Source organism: Rhopalosiphum maidis, chromosome 3, assembly GCF_003676215.2.
Source record: "Rhopalosiphum maidis isolate BTI-1 chromosome 3, ASM367621v3, whole genome shotgun sequence".
NCBI classification, from domain to species: domain Eukaryota; kingdom Metazoa; phylum Arthropoda; class Insecta; order Hemiptera; family Aphididae; genus Rhopalosiphum; species Rhopalosiphum maidis.
This window is the reverse complement of record NC_040879.1, coordinates 34,770,204-34,790,978: the sequence shown is the minus strand read 5'-3', so window position 1 is coordinate 34,790,978 and position 20,775 is coordinate 34,770,204. Positions and strand designations below refer to the sequence as shown.

At 24.1% G+C, this 20,775-nt stretch overlaps 1 protein-coding gene across 1 annotated transcript in view; it reads right to left on the bottom strand.

Annotated features, from left to right (window-relative positions):
• Positions 1 to 20,775, bottom strand: part of LOC113557150 (neurexin-1) — a 232,115-nt gene that overhangs the window by 27,351 nt on the left and 183,989 nt on the right. Inside the window, exons 5-8 of the mRNA XM_026962482.1 lie at positions 8,277 to 8,408; positions 6,091 to 6,254; positions 5,254 to 5,280; positions 280 to 438 (exon numbers count right to left, since the gene is read on the bottom strand). Of these exons, the coding sequence (XP_026818283.1) occupies positions 280 to 438; positions 5,254 to 5,280; positions 6,091 to 6,254; positions 8,277 to 8,408 (482 nt within the window). The remainder of the gene's footprint in view (positions 1 to 279; positions 439 to 5,253; positions 5,281 to 6,090; positions 6,255 to 8,276; positions 8,409 to 20,775) is intronic.

Genomic DNA, 20,775 nt, shown 5'->3' with positions numbered 1-20,775 from the left:
CAAATTTTTATAAAGATGTTTAACACGTTTTCCATCTTAAAATAAAGGTTATTTTTTTCGGTTATTTACGAAAATGTTTACCTTAGTCAAAGTATTTTAGTGTTTTGTGTTAAATTATTATAAAAAAAACGTTTTACTAAGAATAATTTCAGTATAATATAGGTATAATTGAAGGACAAACAATAGTTTGGAACGAATATTATAAATCATAACTTATAATCAGACTATACACTTACAACAATAATTATTAAGTAAAGTTATTATATTTATATATTTTACTTTTCGAATGCATCCCACAAAGTTTGTGCTCGCTTTTGTGCCCGGCAACGCAACGGTGTTCTCACTGCCACCCAGGTATAAGTATCCTAGGGTCAAGGACGTAAACGCACCGGCAGAACTCCCTTGTTCGCCGTAAACTTCGTCTACTGTCACGGCCAGCTGTAATAAGCAAAACAAATGCATAATATTATAATAGCTGTTCAGAGATAGAAGGAGTGTAATGTGAGAGAAGCAAGGATAAACATAAATAAATGCACTGTATTTTTGCTTTTTTTTTTCTTACACCAAATTATGTATTCTTAAAATAATTCTTATTTGCATAGTAAGTACATTTTTAGAATCATTATTATTTTAGAACTTTGGTACATAATTAAATGCCATCTACGATTATAAAATATTTCTGAGCCTTTTTTTTTTTTTGCAACACAACTCTGACGGGTTTAACTGTGACATCTATTACAATTTTTTTTTGCTAAAACTACGTGGTAAATCCCCCCCCCCAAATAATAATATCATATTATAATTTAAATGTAATACAAATGGAACTCATACAATTCAGAGACGTTAGTTTTGTTTGGTAAATTATATTCAGTGACAAATGGAATGGAATTCGCATAAATCTAATTCCATTTAATTCTATTCAAATTGGAATATAAAATGCAGTTAATATATATATATATATATATATATATTTGTGTTTTAATACGCGTGCCAAGTTCTTAAGCCTTTATTTATTAAATTGGATTCATAAATTGTATTATATAAAAACCTCGTGCTCTACGAATAGTATACAAACATATAATATGGTAATGAATTTCAATTTTAATTTATGGCTATTAACATATTGTTTACTGTTAATTTATATATTTTTATTATATATGTTATATAGGATAACAGTTAATGATCGACATTGTAGATGACATATGGTTTAAGATAACGGAAATAATCAAAAATAGTATTCTACTATTAATTCATGTATGACCCCATGTTACCAATATTTTTTTTTTTTTATTGGAGTGTTATATTAATAATAAAAATATTAGTCTTAAGAAATATTGAAAAGATAGTTCATTGGTGGTATAAACTTTTTTGTAAAAAAAAAAAAGAATAATACATCGCGTCAATAGTGATGGATTCTGAGTACCTTGCCAAACTAAAGCGTTTATTTTGTCTTCAATAAATATTATTTAATTAGAAATTTACATTTTGCTAATAATAATTTACAACAATAATGCTGTACGAATACATTTTCGAGAATACATACGAAGTTTACAAAATGTTTGTATAATATTAATTGGGACATAATCAATTATTTTAACAAATCACATCATCAAAATACAAGTTATACACTCAAATAAACAGTATAGAGGTATAATAATTATTCTATTGTAATTAAATTTCGATGCGTCAACAAAACGTTTTAATGATCAATAGTTTATTTCAAATTATGATTCAATTAGATATTGAAGGTAGAAATAAATTTATATGACTGGTAAAAACAAAACAAGGAAGTAGTATATAATATTCTGTTACTATAAAATACACCATATTTCTTAATTTATGTACATAAATGTATAACAATATTCCCATATTTTTTAGTAAACTAATAATTTTAATTGTATGCCTTAACTAAATATATAAAACAACCTCATGCCATTCTTCGATAGGAAACTAGACTGGATGATTTTAATCAATAACAAAGATAGCCTCGAATCTCACATATGTTTAATATCCAATTATTAAAAAAAATGTAAACACTAAACACTAGTGTTGGCCAACGATATATTTTTAATAATCGATATTTTTATTTAGTTAACACTTATGTACCTGAATGGTACCTGTAGGCAGTAACTGTAGTAAAATAATATATACTAAGTATAATATGTACATAATAATTAATGACGTAAATAATTTTTAGATTGTACAAATCTGGTTGGATATCTAAAATGCAAAATTTGGAGCTTAAGTTTTAATTCTTGAAATTATAGTAAAAAATGTGGAGCTATGGTTTTCTATGTTAAATATGCCATTATAATATAATTAAATAATATATAATAATAATATATTATATTATTGTCAATATATATATATGTATATTTAATTATTTAATAAATACCTAATACAAAGCAAACGGCGGTATGATAATACGCAAAGTATGTATATTATAAATGTATACAGAAAATAAAAAATAATAAATACAAGCATAATATTACGTAATAATAATAATATTATTATAACGTATGTATAAAATAATATCCAGCTAGAATTTGAGCTGTTTATGAAGCGCAATAGCATGACGTCAATTGTAGGCATGTTATGGACATCCGGCTCGTGAAGACAAGTGCCGTCATATTTTTATATAATGTAAAAAATAGTATGGGATGTGCACCTTACTCGTCGCTACTCAGACTTAGCATAATTTTGATTTACTTAAGCATTTAGAATATTGCTGTCAATAAATGTCAATATTTAACTATTTGTTTGAAATAACTTAAATCTTTACCATTATACTGATTGCGGATCGTTACGAGTGCAACTGGTATTTAAAGGTACATAGTTGATTTAAAAATGTAAAAAATAAAAAGCAAATAAGCGACAAATTAAATTATGTAACCATAAAAGTATTTATGAAAGTTATTACTGCGATATTATTTAACAAGATTCATAAAAAAAAAAAAATTGACAAATCAAAATACTTATATTAGATTTATATCCGAAAAAAGATTTCTACGATCATTTTATAATAGATATTTATTAGTTTTACATCAGATATTTTTTCAAACGACTAATTTATTTTGATAATAATTAAATTAGATTCAATTTAAAAATATGAGGTTCTTACAAATTGGTATATTCTAATTTTATTGAGATCATATATTGGTATCAGTTTTGATTTCAGAACTCTGAGTAAATTATTCAGGGGTTTTGGTCAGATTTTGGTCCCAATACATCAAAAGGTTCTAATTTTAGCATACTGGTATTTTCAATAGTTTCTCAAATACTCAAAATATGAATGATAAATATTAAAAAAATAAAACATCAAAGATATAATAAATTATAAGACAAATAAGACATATTTTTTGACATGTAGAAAAGGTCGTTTCGATATAACGGCTGATATGGAAAAAATGAGAGTTGTTAACAATAGATTCACTAATATCGCCATGGAGATAAGACTTATGCGCACAAGAATACAGTAAAAGTAAAAATAATGCGTAGAGACGTAAACATCGAAAAGTTATTATTATAATAATTATGTAGATATATATAATAATTAACAATTGAAATATCTTTTTTTTTTATTGTCTTTGTATTACGATCGGATTTCTCTTTTAGATAAAGTAGAATAACTTTGAAAGTTGACTTGTAAACATATAGTTATGTTTTGTTATAACTTTATTTTGTACATATATCTTCTAATTTATTGTGAATTTTTGCGACAATAAACAATAGCATACATTCCACACACATCGTGAACATTTGTCCGTATTCTCGAGACTATAGTTTTTTTTTAACGTATTTGTTTTGTTGACGTTGTGTAGACTTTGACACAGTAATATTTTATTTGCCTAAAGCTTATTCTTCGAAATTAATAATTTGTTCGATTTTTAGTTCCATTAGTTTTCGAATTGGGGTTTATTTCATTTTATTCGTAAATTGTAAAAATAAACGTTAGTTCACGTTATACTTTATTTAATCTATTTACATTTTTATGTGACAACCGGTAACTACAACTCATAGTGTAAACTGTATTCAAAGTTGAGGTGTTTCCAAGTGAAAATACCAAGCATAATATAGCTATAATTATTATAAATATTTTTGTTTTGACGTTTATTATAAATCATATTATTTATCGTGTTATATAAACTTAATTTTACATTTTGTTTATTAAAATATTTATTATTTTTGATTTTTTTTTATATATATATATATATATATTTTTGTTAATAGTTTTATTTAGTTTGATATCTATAGTCAAATAAAAAAAATAATAATGAAAAAATAAAATGTATGTACACTATTCTTTGTCTAACTTTCTAACTGAAGAAATTGTAAACATAAAAAAATTAGCAGGTTTATTCATATCGTTGGTAAAGTAAGTTTTCTATGATACCAATAAATATTATGAAATATTTAATTTCAATTTTTTTTCAACCGAGATCTTTATAGATGATTTTGAATTCATAATAACCTTATTGAGATTCCAACAGACTAAATTTAATATTTTTTAATTATTTTTGAATGAACAGTAACTTAAATGCAAGAACTTATTTTCTTGATATTTCTATTTAAAATTAAATTATTCGTGTAAATATAAAACAGGATTTTTCTAAAGCTATAGTTCTGTTTATATCGTGATTAATCATTATTACTGATACCGAATATAATATATTGAACGATTAAAGTAACCATAAATTGTAAAAATATGTAGAATAAAGTAGTGGGAACTAGGAATTTCACTGCTACATATTTTTGTAGTACATCCTTTACGGTAGGTACCTACTTAAATATTTTGTCGATGACGGAAGACATTGAAAATTGATGTACTAAATGAACTAATTTTTATCCATTATTAATATTTTACAAATTGTTAATTGATATATTTCTATTGATCAATAATCTATAACAATGATGTCAATATAATGTATACGTTAATGAGTTATGACTTCGCGTGTATGTATCTCATAAGCATGACCATAGCAGAATATACATCAGTAAATTTTTATACCTGGAATGTGACTTTGTTTTCTTATTGTATTAAAAATGTCCCTTCATATTATATTAGTGAATGAAAATTGATAAATAATGAATTACAAATATAAAAACTATGTTTACAATGATTTAAATAAATTGCTTGGTTTTTTCTTTTTTTTATTTTGATAAAATGTTTGAAATTTTAGTTATAAGGTTCCTCTTTTTGATATTTTACAAATATAGCAATACTATTTTTATTCCTATTCAAAAAATACAAACCTTGCAAAAACTGGTAACTGCAGATATCTAAAAACAAAATAAAAAGTCAATATTAGTTAAAAGCAATGATTACAGAGTTATATAGACACATTATCATAATACTAGTACTATTACTATATTTATAGTCTATTCCAAATAAGAACAGGCTTCGGTGGCCAACTTCTGCGCGTGGCTTTTACAACAAAGCAGGCATATAGGTAGGATGGGCTGGTGTCTGACCGCCGCCCGACGTAAACTGGTCGCCGCCGAAGTCTGCTCTTATTTGGAATAGACTATAATTTATTTACATAATTTATACACATAACACATCATGCTATGTTCTTTAAAATATAAAATGTTGATAGAATCATTTACAAAACATCATATTAAATGAACATTGTATGTAAAGTATATTTCCGAAGTCATTATCTTATAGATTATAATAATCAATTATTATTTAATATTTGAAAAATATACGCTATATATGCTTTTCATTTTTTCAAGTTCATGTTTAATTTAAAATAAAGCCATTAAGATATATAAGTAATATATAAGAATGTACATTTTTTTTTTTATTTAATTGTTTTATTCATTATTGTATTCGTTAATAAAACTTTTAACTTTCAGCTTAAATTTTTCTTTGTCCAATACAAAAATTATTTCTTAGAAGAAAAAGGACGCTCTTTAATATTTTATGAGAATCATGTATTAATCCATTGAACGCTGCCTCTTATCGTTTGCTGACAACTACTTTCAAAATTAGAAAGTATAGTTTTGACGGATGAACAAACTGCCATGTGTCTGACATTCATAGTACTTAATTTATAAAGATCATTTTTAAGAAATAAAATTGTTTACCCCTTGTACTTTGCGTGTCACTGATATCTTATGCCATTGATTATCATCGAACCGTATTCTGTTTGGCTTGATAAACATATCCAGTGAGCCTGTGCCTACTCTCATGGTCACTGTAATACCACCAGTGACGATACCTACGTTTAAGTAGTTACTTGAGCCATCTCCTGAAACATAGAAATATACAGTTATTTAATCACTTTTAATATCGTTTAAACAATCGTGATTATGGAGACGTAAACGATGAATTTTAAAGCGAGATGTAAAAATAATGACTACTGTAGTATAATTCAGTACTGATTAAGTTTAGTATACATTTTTTGGTACATTATGGTTCTATTAAATATTAAAAATTTTGTTAAATTATATTTTTATGATAATGTGAATACCTACATAATATATATATATATATATCTTTTTATACATAATTTTTACTTGCTTAAAAGTTATAAGCACTTAAAATTTAACGAAAAAACCAACTACGGCTTTTATTAACCGGATCACTCACAACCGTATTTTTAATATTTATTATTTAGTTTAATTAAAAAAAAATTATAATAATAATATCGCATTTACCCGTGATTCAGTAATTAATAGCCAATAATTGACATAAGATATTAAAATATGAGCTTCGATTACTATTAGGAAAAATGTTTATACGTTCTAGTACCTAAAACTCGTTTTTAATACATACTTGATACTAAAAAAATAAAGTAAACCTGGTTTGCCTTTTAAAATTTAATTGTACACATAAATTAGTTGATATTAAATTAAATATTTTCATTATTTTAATTATTAATACCTGTAATGTTATGATTTAGTTCATCAATAAAATTGAAATAATTTAATAGAATAAAAATTCAAATCAGTAAAAGAAGATATTTATTTTTAGATGTAAAGTGGCACTAGCAATAATAAAGATTTAATCGGTAGAATTTTATGCTCAGTAATTTGAAAATGATTCCACACAACGTTTTGCTTACTTGCTTATTTCTTACTGTTTTAATATGGTAAAAGTTTATAGATTTTCTTATATAATGAGAACATTAGAAATGTAAATATAATTTAAGTTTGAACTTAATTTTTAAACAGTCACAAATTATGTCACATGCATGATTTCATCTGACGCCTTGAAAAAAGTTGTGAAATTATTCAATGCCTCGCCAAAAAACTAGTACGCTGAAAAACGATGTTTGCCCGCTCTTTGCCACTCCAGACCAAAATTGTAAGAAAAGGTAATGCTGAGATACTTATGGGCCCTTCCCTATTATGCAAAAACTTCATAAAATAAAAATCGTAAAAACTTTAAAACGTGGTACATGAAAAACTCTGTAGTTATACAATATATATTACAAGAATTAATATTGACAAAAACAAAATTGAATCATACGTTATATCTAAATAAAAGTATATTATTGTGTATTTTTTTTAACTATATTATACGTTAAAATAACATCACTAAATAAAATGTTTCAAAAAGGGTACGTTAACTCAGTCCCGTCATGGTCATATCAAAGTAAGTATGTCCAATGTCTATTCATAAAAAGTAGATAAAAGATACCTATAACATTCGACAGACTTTACCTATTATTATTTATAATGTGTTATTATTTGCATCTTTTCTTCGATAATTTGTATTTATGTCGTTAAAAGATATATTTAAAACAAAAAAATAATATTCTACTCGTTATTATGTTCCAAAGAATTTTAGAATTTGTAACTTATTAAAATTATTCACGATTTACAAATAAATAAACTTCATTCGATAGGAAAATGCAATGAAATAAAGGAGAACTGGTTAAACCTACCAAATATATATAATATAATCTTTATAATTTAATTACACGAATAATATTTATAGTAGTATTTTTTTCATTATATTTAGTTATAATTGGTTAAAATGTCCTGACATGTTTAATATAATTTTTATATCACGTTGACAACATTTTCCATAGTCTAATTTATAATTGAATTATAAAATATGAAGTAGTTGAAATATTTTCAAATGAAAACTTTTTTCGTTTTAATAAACTAGTAAATTATAACTAAAATTTTCTTAAGTCTCAAATTCTTACATAAAAACTATTTATAAATTTAATGGTATAATAATATCACTTGCATTATATTAATTTTAATGAAAAAGGGTATATTTTAAAATATATTTGTTATTACTGCAAATGTATTCTTACCCATGTGGTAAAGTAGTCCAGCTGGTTTTTTAGTTTTGAAGTGTAATACGAATGAATCTCCTTCAGTGTTGCCATCGAATGCGTATTTCAAAAATTCTCCTCCAGTAAATGAAGCTTCTGCCGTTACCTTATCTATAAATAACAAAATAATGAAATCATCATGAATATTTTAAATTATAATCCTAATTATAAAATTATGAATAATTTCACAGTATATTATGCCATAAAAAGACGATTCTCTTATATTTTTCAAATTCAGCGGTATTTAACATCACAATATCAGAACACGCTATATATATAAAAAAAAAAATGGCTCAAACCATTTTTAGAATTACTTCTACTATTAGGCTGGTGTGCTTTTTTTTTTATCAAGAAATAAAATATTTTCAAACAACAAAATTGTATCTTTTGTTGCAAAGTTATACATAGGGCAATTTTTGTCATAGCAGCAACTTAAAACCGGAAAATAAAGAAAGACACCCAAAGTTGCGAGTTTACAATTTTCTGAACATCTGCTTTCTTAAGTTGTTGAATAGTTTTATCTGAACTATTCAATTTTTATTATTAACTATAGAAAATTAATAAAAACATTAAAGTTTTTAACTAGTGTTGTATTAAAAGTCTGCTGTAAACTGTAATGTATAAAGTCTATATGTTAAAATTATATTGGTAGGATTTTGAAGTGTCATTGAATTTTTGAATTTATTGATCTTAGGGTTTATAAATACTTAAAATTGTGATTATGTTTATAATTTATAAGGACTAATATATTTTCATTAAAAAACAAAAACATCTAGTGCTCATCTGAAGTAGATAATATGGCTAGAGTTAGGTTTTTTTTTCTATAGACGGAAGTATACGTTTTAAATATTATTAATATCCAAAAAGTATATAACTAAAAAAAAAACGGGAAATGAACATAAAATACGAATTATTATAATTAAAATACCTGAGTTATTTAGTTTATACATCTATTTAATCTCAATTTTCTATTAAATAAGTATACAAGTTTATAGTAAGTTTATATATGCATATACACACATATATATATATATATATATATATAATATTATTAACGTGTAAATAATTGATGAACTTCCTAAACATTTATTTAGTTGCATAACAACATACAGTATTATATTGAAAAAAACCCATGTAGACACATAATTTATAATAATATTTAATAATCTTATTATGTAGTACAATTTCTAGTTTATAGAATGGTGCACTAAACAGTTTTTTTAGATTTTAAGCGAAATGATGAATGTATTGATTTTATAATGGTGCGTTTTTTTTTGTCCGTTTTAAACATTTGGGGAAGTATAAATTCGATTTTCAAAAATGGTAGTGATTTCCAGTACCAAAATGTAACAAAGTTAATTTTTAAGTTCTTCGACATTAATTGGAAAAAAAATATCGGAAAGTCACATTATTTTTTATAAGCAGTTGAACGATTTAATGTTCACATTTTTAAAACATTGAATATTCACTTGCATAATAATTATAACTTCTACTCAAACCATTATTGATATTTCTCATTTTATTGTATTTCAAAAAAATAAATACAATAATTGTTTGAAAGTTTTATTAGATGATATAATTTTAAAAATAGATTAGATTAACTCTTTTTGAATTAATTATATGCAAGACAAAATTATTGCCTTTATTCTACAGCTGTTGAAAATTAAATTACTATTTGGGTCAAAATTTTCAAAATTAAACATAACATCCCAAAAAAGTTTTTCTTATATCTGTATATAAATATTAATAATATTATGTAGATTTAATTTTTTTTTTGTATGCAATAAAGTTAAAATTTTGCAAAAAAATTATCTTTTTATGTCTAAAATTTGGAAATTCAGTACAAAAGTCTTCATAAGTAGTTCATACTGAAATCATAGAATCTAAAAAATACATTAGGACAACTATTCTTTATAAAGTTAACATAATTTATGTAATTAGAAATTGTACTACCTATATACTATAATGAAATTTTTAATTTATTTTAAGATTTCTATTTGTAGATACTATAAATCTATTTTTGCTATTTTATGCTATTTGCCACTATTAAAGATTTTTAATTTATATAATATATAGTAATAATAATTATAATATACACATAATAATTGATAAAACAAAATAAAATCTATTTACAATAAAAAAAATGTTTCATTTTATCAATACTAGTAGTTATCACTAAACAAATTAATAATTTATAAAAGACTAACATATTCTTTTTAGATTTTTAATTTAATGTATATACTTTTCTAATTTTATTAGATATTTGGTGATAAATACATTTTAATAATAGATAAAAGCCTCTAGTCAAATAAATTTGAATAGGTTCAAAAAAAAAAAGTAATAAAATTGAAAGTAACATAAAGTAGTTATCGGGCATAAAAGAGAATAAAAAAATAAATAAGATAAAGAGAGTGTTAAGTCTTATTACAATAATGGCATTTTGAGCTTGCTTTCTGGTAAAATAAGATTGTGCTGCTAAAAGGAAAAGAAAAAAAACTTTTGTGCCGTGTGTATACCTGTTTACATAGAATTTGATTTTTTTTTAACGTTTTACTTTCATTGAATGTAACAGTTAATTTTTCTACGACTGCGAAAGAAAAATTACACTACATTGACAAATATTTAGTTAAATAGTTAAATATGTCGAGTGTATGCGGGGTTTGGGAATTTATTTTTTTAACAATTATCAAAATTAAGCATGATTATATTTACTGCTTAAAACGTTCAACTATAAATTGTAAAATATATTAATAAATAATAATTTATAATAAGTTTCTTTCATTATAATTCATTTAATTATATGATAAGTGTTGTAACGGACATAATATTTTAAGGTTGAAAACATCCTGGAAGACATAAGGCCCCTAGTCCCCCAATATTCACTCATGTAGGTACCTACAGAGATACAGTTTAATTTTATATATAATTTATTAAATAATAAATTCTTCTTTTTCAAATAAAAATACTTTATTACCAAATTTTACTATTACGGTATTTGAAATATTTTTTTATCATTTAAACGATATCTCTATATTTTATACAATTTTATTTATTTCTTAATATGTGACAGAATGAACACATTTGAAAAAATGTTTTTTTATGTATTAAACATGTTGAATATATTGAATTAATATTATTTTATTGAGAAATATTTGAAATTTGTATGATAGTAGATATATGGCGGTGTGTGGAACACCTCATAAGAAATGTCAAGATCCATCCCTTCGGGTATCAAAACAATAAATTATTTCAAACAATAAACTATTTGTTCAATAATCGAAATACATAGGGCATAAGACTATAGGTACATACATTTGCCGTAAATATAATGAATGTTAAAAAAATCAATCTGATAAGAAATTTGATTCTTTTGCGAAAACAGTATTTGAAAATCAAACAAAAAAATTGTAAACTAATTCCGTTAAAACACTTTTAAATATTCCAATTTTAAAAACAACCCACAACAGTTAACATTTTTTTTTTTTTTTGATTATTTTTATATTTTTTAATATTATTATAAAAATATTATATTTATTAATAATCGTTCACTCCCGCTATCAGATAAAAGTTTATAAATAATCATTAAAATAACATTTAATAATTGAAATAATATACTGTGTAAAAATTGAAAAAGAAAGTAAAAAAAATATATACACAAGAATCTTGTGATAAGATTCATAAAAATATGACACGAATGATTTATAATTATAATATAAGAGAAATAATATTTAAATTATCTAATACTGAATAAAAAATAAATTACAGAAAGAAACTTAAATTACATGATAATATGATATTCATATTATATTTACACAGAAAATTTTGAAATTTCAAAAAGTTGTGTAGTAATATATTAATGAAGTAAATTATATAATAAATATTTCAATACACACATTTTGTCATATATATTTTATTAGGATTATTGTTTAAATATATTTAAACCGGCGCGTTGAATAGGCAATTTAAGTACTTTGATGGCTAGGCATCGCGTAGAAAAGTATCTTAAGTGATTTTTGATATTAATGCATTTATCATGAAAATATTTTATTACTTTAAGGACATTCACGTTTACTGTTTGATAGCAAACGGATTTTAACTATGAAAAATGATTATAGTTTGAGTAACATCATAGTTTTTTTTTTTTTTTTTTTTTTTTTTTAACAATGAATCCATCATCCAGTAAACGAAGTTCGAAGTTGCTATTTGAACATCCAATGAATAATTATAATACAATTAATTGTATAATTCAGAAAGTACATTCAAATTTCTTATTAAATGTATATTTAGTTGATTTAATCCACTGACAAAGCGATATAAATAAATTGCTATGTGCGTGTCATGATTGTGTTTGCGCACGTGTGTGTATGGGATGGAGAGGAAGTGATAAATATATGTCACATCAACAATAAAATACTACCAAAACTGCTTTAAGTATCAACGGCCAAGTGTTAAAATGTCAAAGCGTTGAAGTATTTGCGTATATTGTACGCGATGACATCGCCACTAAGGCTGTCGAACTCTTAGGCACCCACTTAACTTGCACACAGCTCTAGCTGTGTCGTTCACTCTCAACATCAGCCATTGTAAAAAAATATGAGTGGTTCTTAGAAAATGATCCCTACAGTTAATTAATATGTACGAATCAATTGTGGTATACTAAAAAGACTCCAAAGTTTCGGCAACTAGCGTAAAAATATGTCCAGAAAACAATGAAAACTTACTGGCGGAATAATTCATAAACGCACATTATGTAAACGAGAATGAATTTTAAATTCGTATATCACATCGAGAACAACGTAATATAACAGTTATACTAATAGTTACTATTAATATTATTAAAAACATACGATCGATTCTTATGATACAATAACCGTGATCCAATGGATTATTTAATACAGAACGATGGAAAATACTTTAAGTTCATTACATATGATCACACAATATGCAATGCTCAAAATTTAGTAAGTAAAATGGTTTACTTATAATTTAATTTTACATAAGTCTTAATGTATATTTTAGTATGTTTAAAATGAATAATATTGTCCTAAAACTTTTGCGTATCAAAATCATAACAGCAAAGTAAATTTTTTCAATTTTCAGTTTTTTTTTTTAATAAAATAATAAATAATAATTATACCTTATTTTTAAATTTCGAATTAAAATGCCAAATCGTATAAAAAGAAATGTATGTCATTTATATGGTTATTTTAGTGGTAAAATACATTTTTAAGGGCATTTATGGCTATATCTTATTTTATTAGTGCATATTCGTTTAGTTTTAATTTAATTTAAATCCGGTTACTAATTATAATAATTTCTGTTCAGATTGAAAACATTTTAGCACGGAGTTTATATTTCGAATGTACTGCTTACATTCCAATAAAAATATATAATGGATCTGAATCAAACAAATTTCTGATGATCATTATGAGAATTGATTATATTTTATAGTTTTTTTTTATACGTTTTAGTATTGGCTACACTTAAAGTAATTTTTATTCAACATCTGTTTATTCCACTGCTCAGTATAATAATTATTTAAGAAAAAAGTTATGAAAAAAGGACAGCTTACTATATTATCTTCTGCTAGAGACCAAGTTTTGCACAAACTTAAGTACATTTTTGACTTACATAGATATATTATTTAATGTGGTTTCGTTAAACTGTCAAACGTACAAATAATTCAAACTTTTGCTATATAAATGCTTACAGATCATTTACAAAGTCTCTTAATATGTTATGAAAAAGCTTCTTGATGACTTACGAAGAAAAATAATTATAATATCAAATGCTGTCATCTTCTTAGTACAATTTTGATGCGATTCCATTGAAACAAAAACCCTTAAACCTTTCAGTTCGAAGAAAAGACACAAGACAATACTTAAATGAATCAAGTGTAGACTTGTGTAATGATCTCCTTAGTATACAAAATTGATTCGTGTTAATATGATTTTGCTTCAGATAGTTTGTCTTTAAGACAATTATTTACTGATACTTTTATCTACTTAAATATTTTAGATGAAAGTATCGTGTAAAATATTATAATAAATTTACATTATTATATAAAGTGAAAATTCCATTTAACGAACTACCATTTTACGAAATTTTCTGTTTAACGAAATATTTATAAGAACTATAACCTTCATTTTTAAATAAAATTTAATTCTTTTTAACAAATTCCTCCATGTTACGATTTTTTTTTCTTGCTTATTCGAATTTGTTGTATGGATGTTTCACTGTTATAAGTACCAATACATCTTTATTATAAACGAGTAAAATATATTTGAATTTATTTATTATTAAAATATTTAAAAATGTTAAGATAAAAATGAAAATTAATTTTCGTTTTACTTTGTAAATATTTTATACGCATTATAATAAATTTGTTACCGTTAATATATTTTATTTTTATTTCCATTTATTTAAAGTAATTTATTAAAGTATAATTAAGTTGTAATACTATTTATTATATTGCTTATATATTATATAAAGTAGGTCATTAAATCGTATTAATTAAAATAAAATGTAACTATAATAAACTGCTTTTTTAACACCATGGAACACTAATTAAATAATAAATAGGTAACTCCTATTTAAATAATTTATCTTTGAACCTGTTAAAAAGTATTTTTGAACTTACATTAAACCTATTTGACAACTTTAATTTAGACTTTATACATTATATCACTTTTTATTATTATTTCTGAAAGGCTTTTGTATTTTAGTTTTAAAACTTCACTAAATGACATTTTTATTGTTTTGATAACTTAATGTAATGTAATTATTATAACACTAATATAATATTAAGCTATTATATAATATTACACAATATACGAATTTATATTATGAATTTTGCTTATTTTAATGTTTAAGCTAATGAAATGAGTTTAGCATTAATTATTATCTGATTTTCTGAATACTGTACACATTATACATAATAAACATAAGTATGTATTATCCTAAATTTAAATCTAAAAATTATTTTTGAGTTCTAAATTTTCTGTTTGTGTACAATTGGAATTTAAACTGCCAAATTACCATGTATCGTTATAAATAATCTACAGTACAGTGTATATACAGTATAGTTCAATTTTAACGGTCTTTAAATAATAAAAAAAAAAATTAAAAAGTGGATAATGACTAATGAGATAGTTAAAAATATTTCTATAACGTGTCCCTCTATAATTTTTCACCACTGTATCATATAACATTATATTTTGTGTTTGTTCGTTCGTCACTGGAACAAATACGAGTATAAACCGATAACACGCCATGTCATAATATTATGGCAAGTATCATACACAAATGCACAAATAATAAAAAAAGAATCATTTGAGTTTTTTATTGTAATTTTTTTTTTCATGTGTGCCTTATAATAAACCTACACGTATACAAGAACTACATAAAATAAAGCTCTAGAAGACTTGTTTAGCACGTATTATATAATATGTATACACAAGAAATTAATTATGTCACTGAATGACATTCAATTATATCGAGCACGGTAAAAATACGAAACATGTTTAATAGAAAAGTCTCCGACAATAGGTTGTAAAGTAATCAATGCAAACGCTGTTTGAAAAATTAACGATTTGACCTTTTACAGTAGACACTATAGAAAGTTTAGACGTAAAGCGTAGAGTGTTTTTTTATCCATTGTAATGGTCATATTTTGGCATTTAAAACGTGCATAGGTTAAAGCGATAACCTTGATCCTTCACGAACATTTCCAGAACTCTGTGATTGTAAACTGTGTTATTAAAGTAAACTTATAGGTCTTCAACAAATAATTTACTACGTGCAGTATATAACCAGACTTATACAACCCAACAAATCTCAAGGCTTTTATTAAAAAAAATTCGTTTATGTTATTTAGAATGAAAACATTTTACAATTTTTTAGTTAATGTTTTATTTAGAACTATACAGTTTTTTTCAACTCTACTATATATAAGCATTATAGAATGACGTGGGACCACAAGGGTCAGGATATGATGTTAAATTTATATTTAAAGTAAATAACATTACCGATAATATTAAAAATGTAGCAATAATATCTAATTGATAATGACGTAATGACCAGAATACGGAAACAATTCTTGTTTAAGATAAAAATAGATAACATGGATAAATATTGTCCACAAAACCAAATTATATAGAAAATATAAATTTTATTTTTATATTGGTAAATAAATAAAAAAAATATTTTGATTAAGTAATTCGTTTTGTATTATTTAATATTAAATATTTCGTTTTCCGTTATGTTTTGTTTAAAAAATATTATATGGGTGTATTATTTTATTAACATTTTATTTTGTACTTGTATTTAATATAACGTTTAAAAATTACAATCGTTTTTGGTCATGCATGACGTTTGCAGGCCCTGTGGAATAGATAATATTATACACATATTATTTGCATAGTTTATATGACTGGTACAAATGTTTATAACAATTATCAGTGTCAATTCTGATTATTACGTTCTGTAGTACTACTCTTATTTTATTTTATGCGTTTTACAACAACAAATCATTTTTTTTTTATTACAACTACCGACCAAAATCAAAGTGCCCATCTAATGGATCGTGTTTATATCACAGCCAATATATTTTACACCTATATTATTTAACATGGTAATACTTGCTATACAATAAAATAATATAAATAATATTATATTTATTTATTATGTGTACACAGTATACTAATTAATTTAAAAGTCAATATCCCTAATTCAAAACTTGGCGTAATTATTACGTTATATTATATAGAATCAAAAACTACTGGACCGATTTTTCGCAAAATGGTCAACGTTATCCAGAAACGGTTTATAGTCATTGAAATCTTTTATAGACATGGTTCAAAATCACACAATTTCCCTTAATAAACGCAAATTTTAGACCATTCAATACAACATACATTTGTATGATAGTTAGAAGTTAAATATTTATTATCATTAAACAAATCTTCGTAAAAATAATTGCATAATATATGAAATCTCATAAATTAGGTATGCATTATAGATTATACTTTAATTGGAATAAAATGTGTATCCTAGTGTTTTTAAATATTCTATTAAATTAAATTGATTGCTTATAATTTTATAATTTTTATCAAATATAATAACTGGTGTGCTGTTTCTAACGGTAATATGATTTTAGATAAATGTGTGTAGTATTAAATGGTACGATTTTGGAAAAACTGTCCGGAATCAGTACATAAAAGTATGCAGAGAACGAAGACCTTTTTTGAAAGTGTGTGGTTATAATGACCACCGAATCCGTCTATAGCACTTCTGATACCCTCCTAAAAACAATTAGTAATAAAATATATAATAATGAATAATATGTCTTAAATGTAGATGACTTGTATACAATTATTACATATAGAATACAAACCATTATAACTCATTTTATGATTTACAAAAAATAAAATGTCAACAACCGCTTGTATATTTTTATTTTCTAAAAATCCATTGATTTCAAAATTTGAAAATATTAATTTAAAAATTACAGTAGATTGTATGTTATCTTATGTATCTTACAGTTTTGAATACCTAGTGTGCAGCCAGAAACAAATACACTATTAATTAATTAATTTTTTTATTGACCGTATTAACATTAGCAATGTTGGCCATGATACGGAATCTAATAATAATTACTTATTTTCTTATATTCGTTTACAATACTTTTTAGAAACTGATTTTGCAATTTATGTATATACCAACTGTATTGAATATTGAATTATATTTCTGTCAGTATAGTTAATGGTTACTATAATTAAATTCATTGCAAGCGATTTAAAATTAATTTATGGTTAACGAATTGAATTTAGATTATTATCTTAAAAATATTTTACGATTGAATCGATGCAATGTCAGTTAAGTTACTATTTGTGTGTAACCATCAACAAACGTTTGTTATTTTCCATTTTCGATATCTTTTTTCTACATTCTATGGCACAGCGTAGTGTATTAGCGACTATCGTATCAATATGCTTTTGATCTCGACCTTGTGTATACTGGTAATCACAAACTCAAAGGTATAATTCGGAAGTCTAAATTAGATTATTAGCCCAGCTGTAATTACACGTCAGTAGTCGTTTGTTCTCTGTTGTTGTTTGGATATGTGTAGTATAGCTCAAATACGCTATGTTCGAATTAATTCCTATTTAATAATGATATCATATTAATTAATTTTTACGAGAACTTTCCCAACTGCATATATTGATGGTGGGAGAGGTAAAGTGCTCGCCCAGGTACTTAGTTGGATCTTTTGTTAGTGATTCTATAATGCCGATTCGACATCGCTATAGCTAGTATAGGTGGTTTCCGGGTTTGTGTAAAATGTAATTTGCATACACCCTATTATCAACGTTTAACCTTATGTTCAACTTTTGAAGCCACAGTAGACTTGATCGAGGGATCATTGTATAGTCTGAAGTTTATACGAAAGGTATGGGGTATCTATATTTACTTAGAGTATAAAGCAATCCTTTGCCAAAAGCCTAAGACAAGTTAATGAATACTCTCCGAGGATATTTATTCACGTCGAAAGTTCCGCTAATCACGTAAGTATGGTGTGAAGAAGTCGATTGACGGTCGAGTGTTTCTTATTTCTCTACGCTCGTGCAATATTATTGAATTTAAACAAATATTGGTCTTATTCACTCGAGAAAAACATTCTCTCGTTTTGATGCTTTCTACAGGAAAAGCGATATCGATGTGAAATGTCAAGAGTTGATCGTTGATTTATATATATTTGTGTAAAAAATATAAAATATATATATTGCTTTTCACTTTCCGATTCGTATTTACTCAAGTACCTTATGCGACGTTACGTTAAATAAAAAACACATTATCTTACTTGTAAGTATAATTAGGACGTATTTTGTTAGTAGTTATTTAAATATATAACACATGACAGCTTCTATAAAATCTTTTTTATTTTTCTTCTTGGGTTTCAAATTATGCTAATTTTTGATCTAAAAAAATAAGTATATTTATTTTTATTATTAATTTTATTGCCTAGTTATGTTTATTACTACTCGGATTGGTAATTGAGTTTAGATTATTGGAATGTATTATTTCAAATCTGAATTAATTGTATAAGTTTGTTTGAACATAATTATAATTGTTGTTATTTAATGTGTGTATAGATACTACAAACGGTTTACTTATATTTATTTTAAATCTCTATAGTTGATTTTATATATTTTCACTTAACAATATGTTATTGGTTTGTGATTGTACTCAATGATGTATTCACTTTTATTTATTTATTTTACCAAGAGTTGTAAAATCGAATAACATAAAATATTTTTTATTACAAAGAATAAAAAACAAAATAACAATCAGAGAGGTATACCATTTTCTTTCAATTGTCAACAAAATATTTGCTTTAATATAAAATACTATAAAAATATTATATTTCTATATAAATAGTTATATTTTTATAAAAAAATAATTTAAAATATACTTTATTATCTAAAATTGAATGTGTAAGAAGAGAACATAGTATCGTATAATAAGTATATTTTTTCCGCTCAATAATTAAGATTATAAGTAGATTTCATAAAAATTAAATTTAAAATACCTCAATAAGGTTTGGATTGACCTGGTTGGCTAAACTAGATATAAACTTAAGGAAAACTTTTAAAAAGTTTATGTTTAAGGTAAATATATTTATATATTTTTATGTTAGGAGATATTTTAGGTAGATACTATTTTTATCTCGATGATTATGGTTAGGTAAGACATGGCGTGCTTGATAAGATATAATATATAATTTATTCAAACCTAGCATGCGTAATGAATTTCAAAAAACGCATAAGAGAGAAGTACACATTACTAAAAAGAATTTATAAAATACTGATGCACCGATAAAATATGTTTGATAATTTGTCTATAATAAATGATTTTTATATTAAAGACTAAATTTATAGAGTTTCCACGAACGATAATTTGGGAAATATTTAGAATACATAAAAACCACTTATTATAAAATTTATTTTTTTAAATATTTTATTTTGACACTAAAGTGTATACTTTTTTAAATGGTTATATATTTTTTTTTTTTTTGTTAAGTAATATGTTAAATAAAATCAAATATTGAGTAAACGTCTTAAAGTAAGTTGTAACAATTATAGGTATCAATCCATTTTAAATAGTAACTTTCATAATATGGATACACATTAAAATTTTAACTATTTAGCTTATATAATAATATTATTATGTATATGCATTTTAGTATTTTTAAAAAAAATACTGCTGAGTAAAATATTCAAATTATTACTCTGATAAAATCTCTAATTCACTATAAAGGGACATTACTCAAAACCTAATAATTTTTTTATTTAAAATGGTTTACTAAATATTCCATACTATGGTTCGCGTGAATTTTAATGCAAAAACAAAAATGATTTTAATATTATAACAAGTTATAAATATAACTATAACTAGGTATTTAAAATATTATGTTATA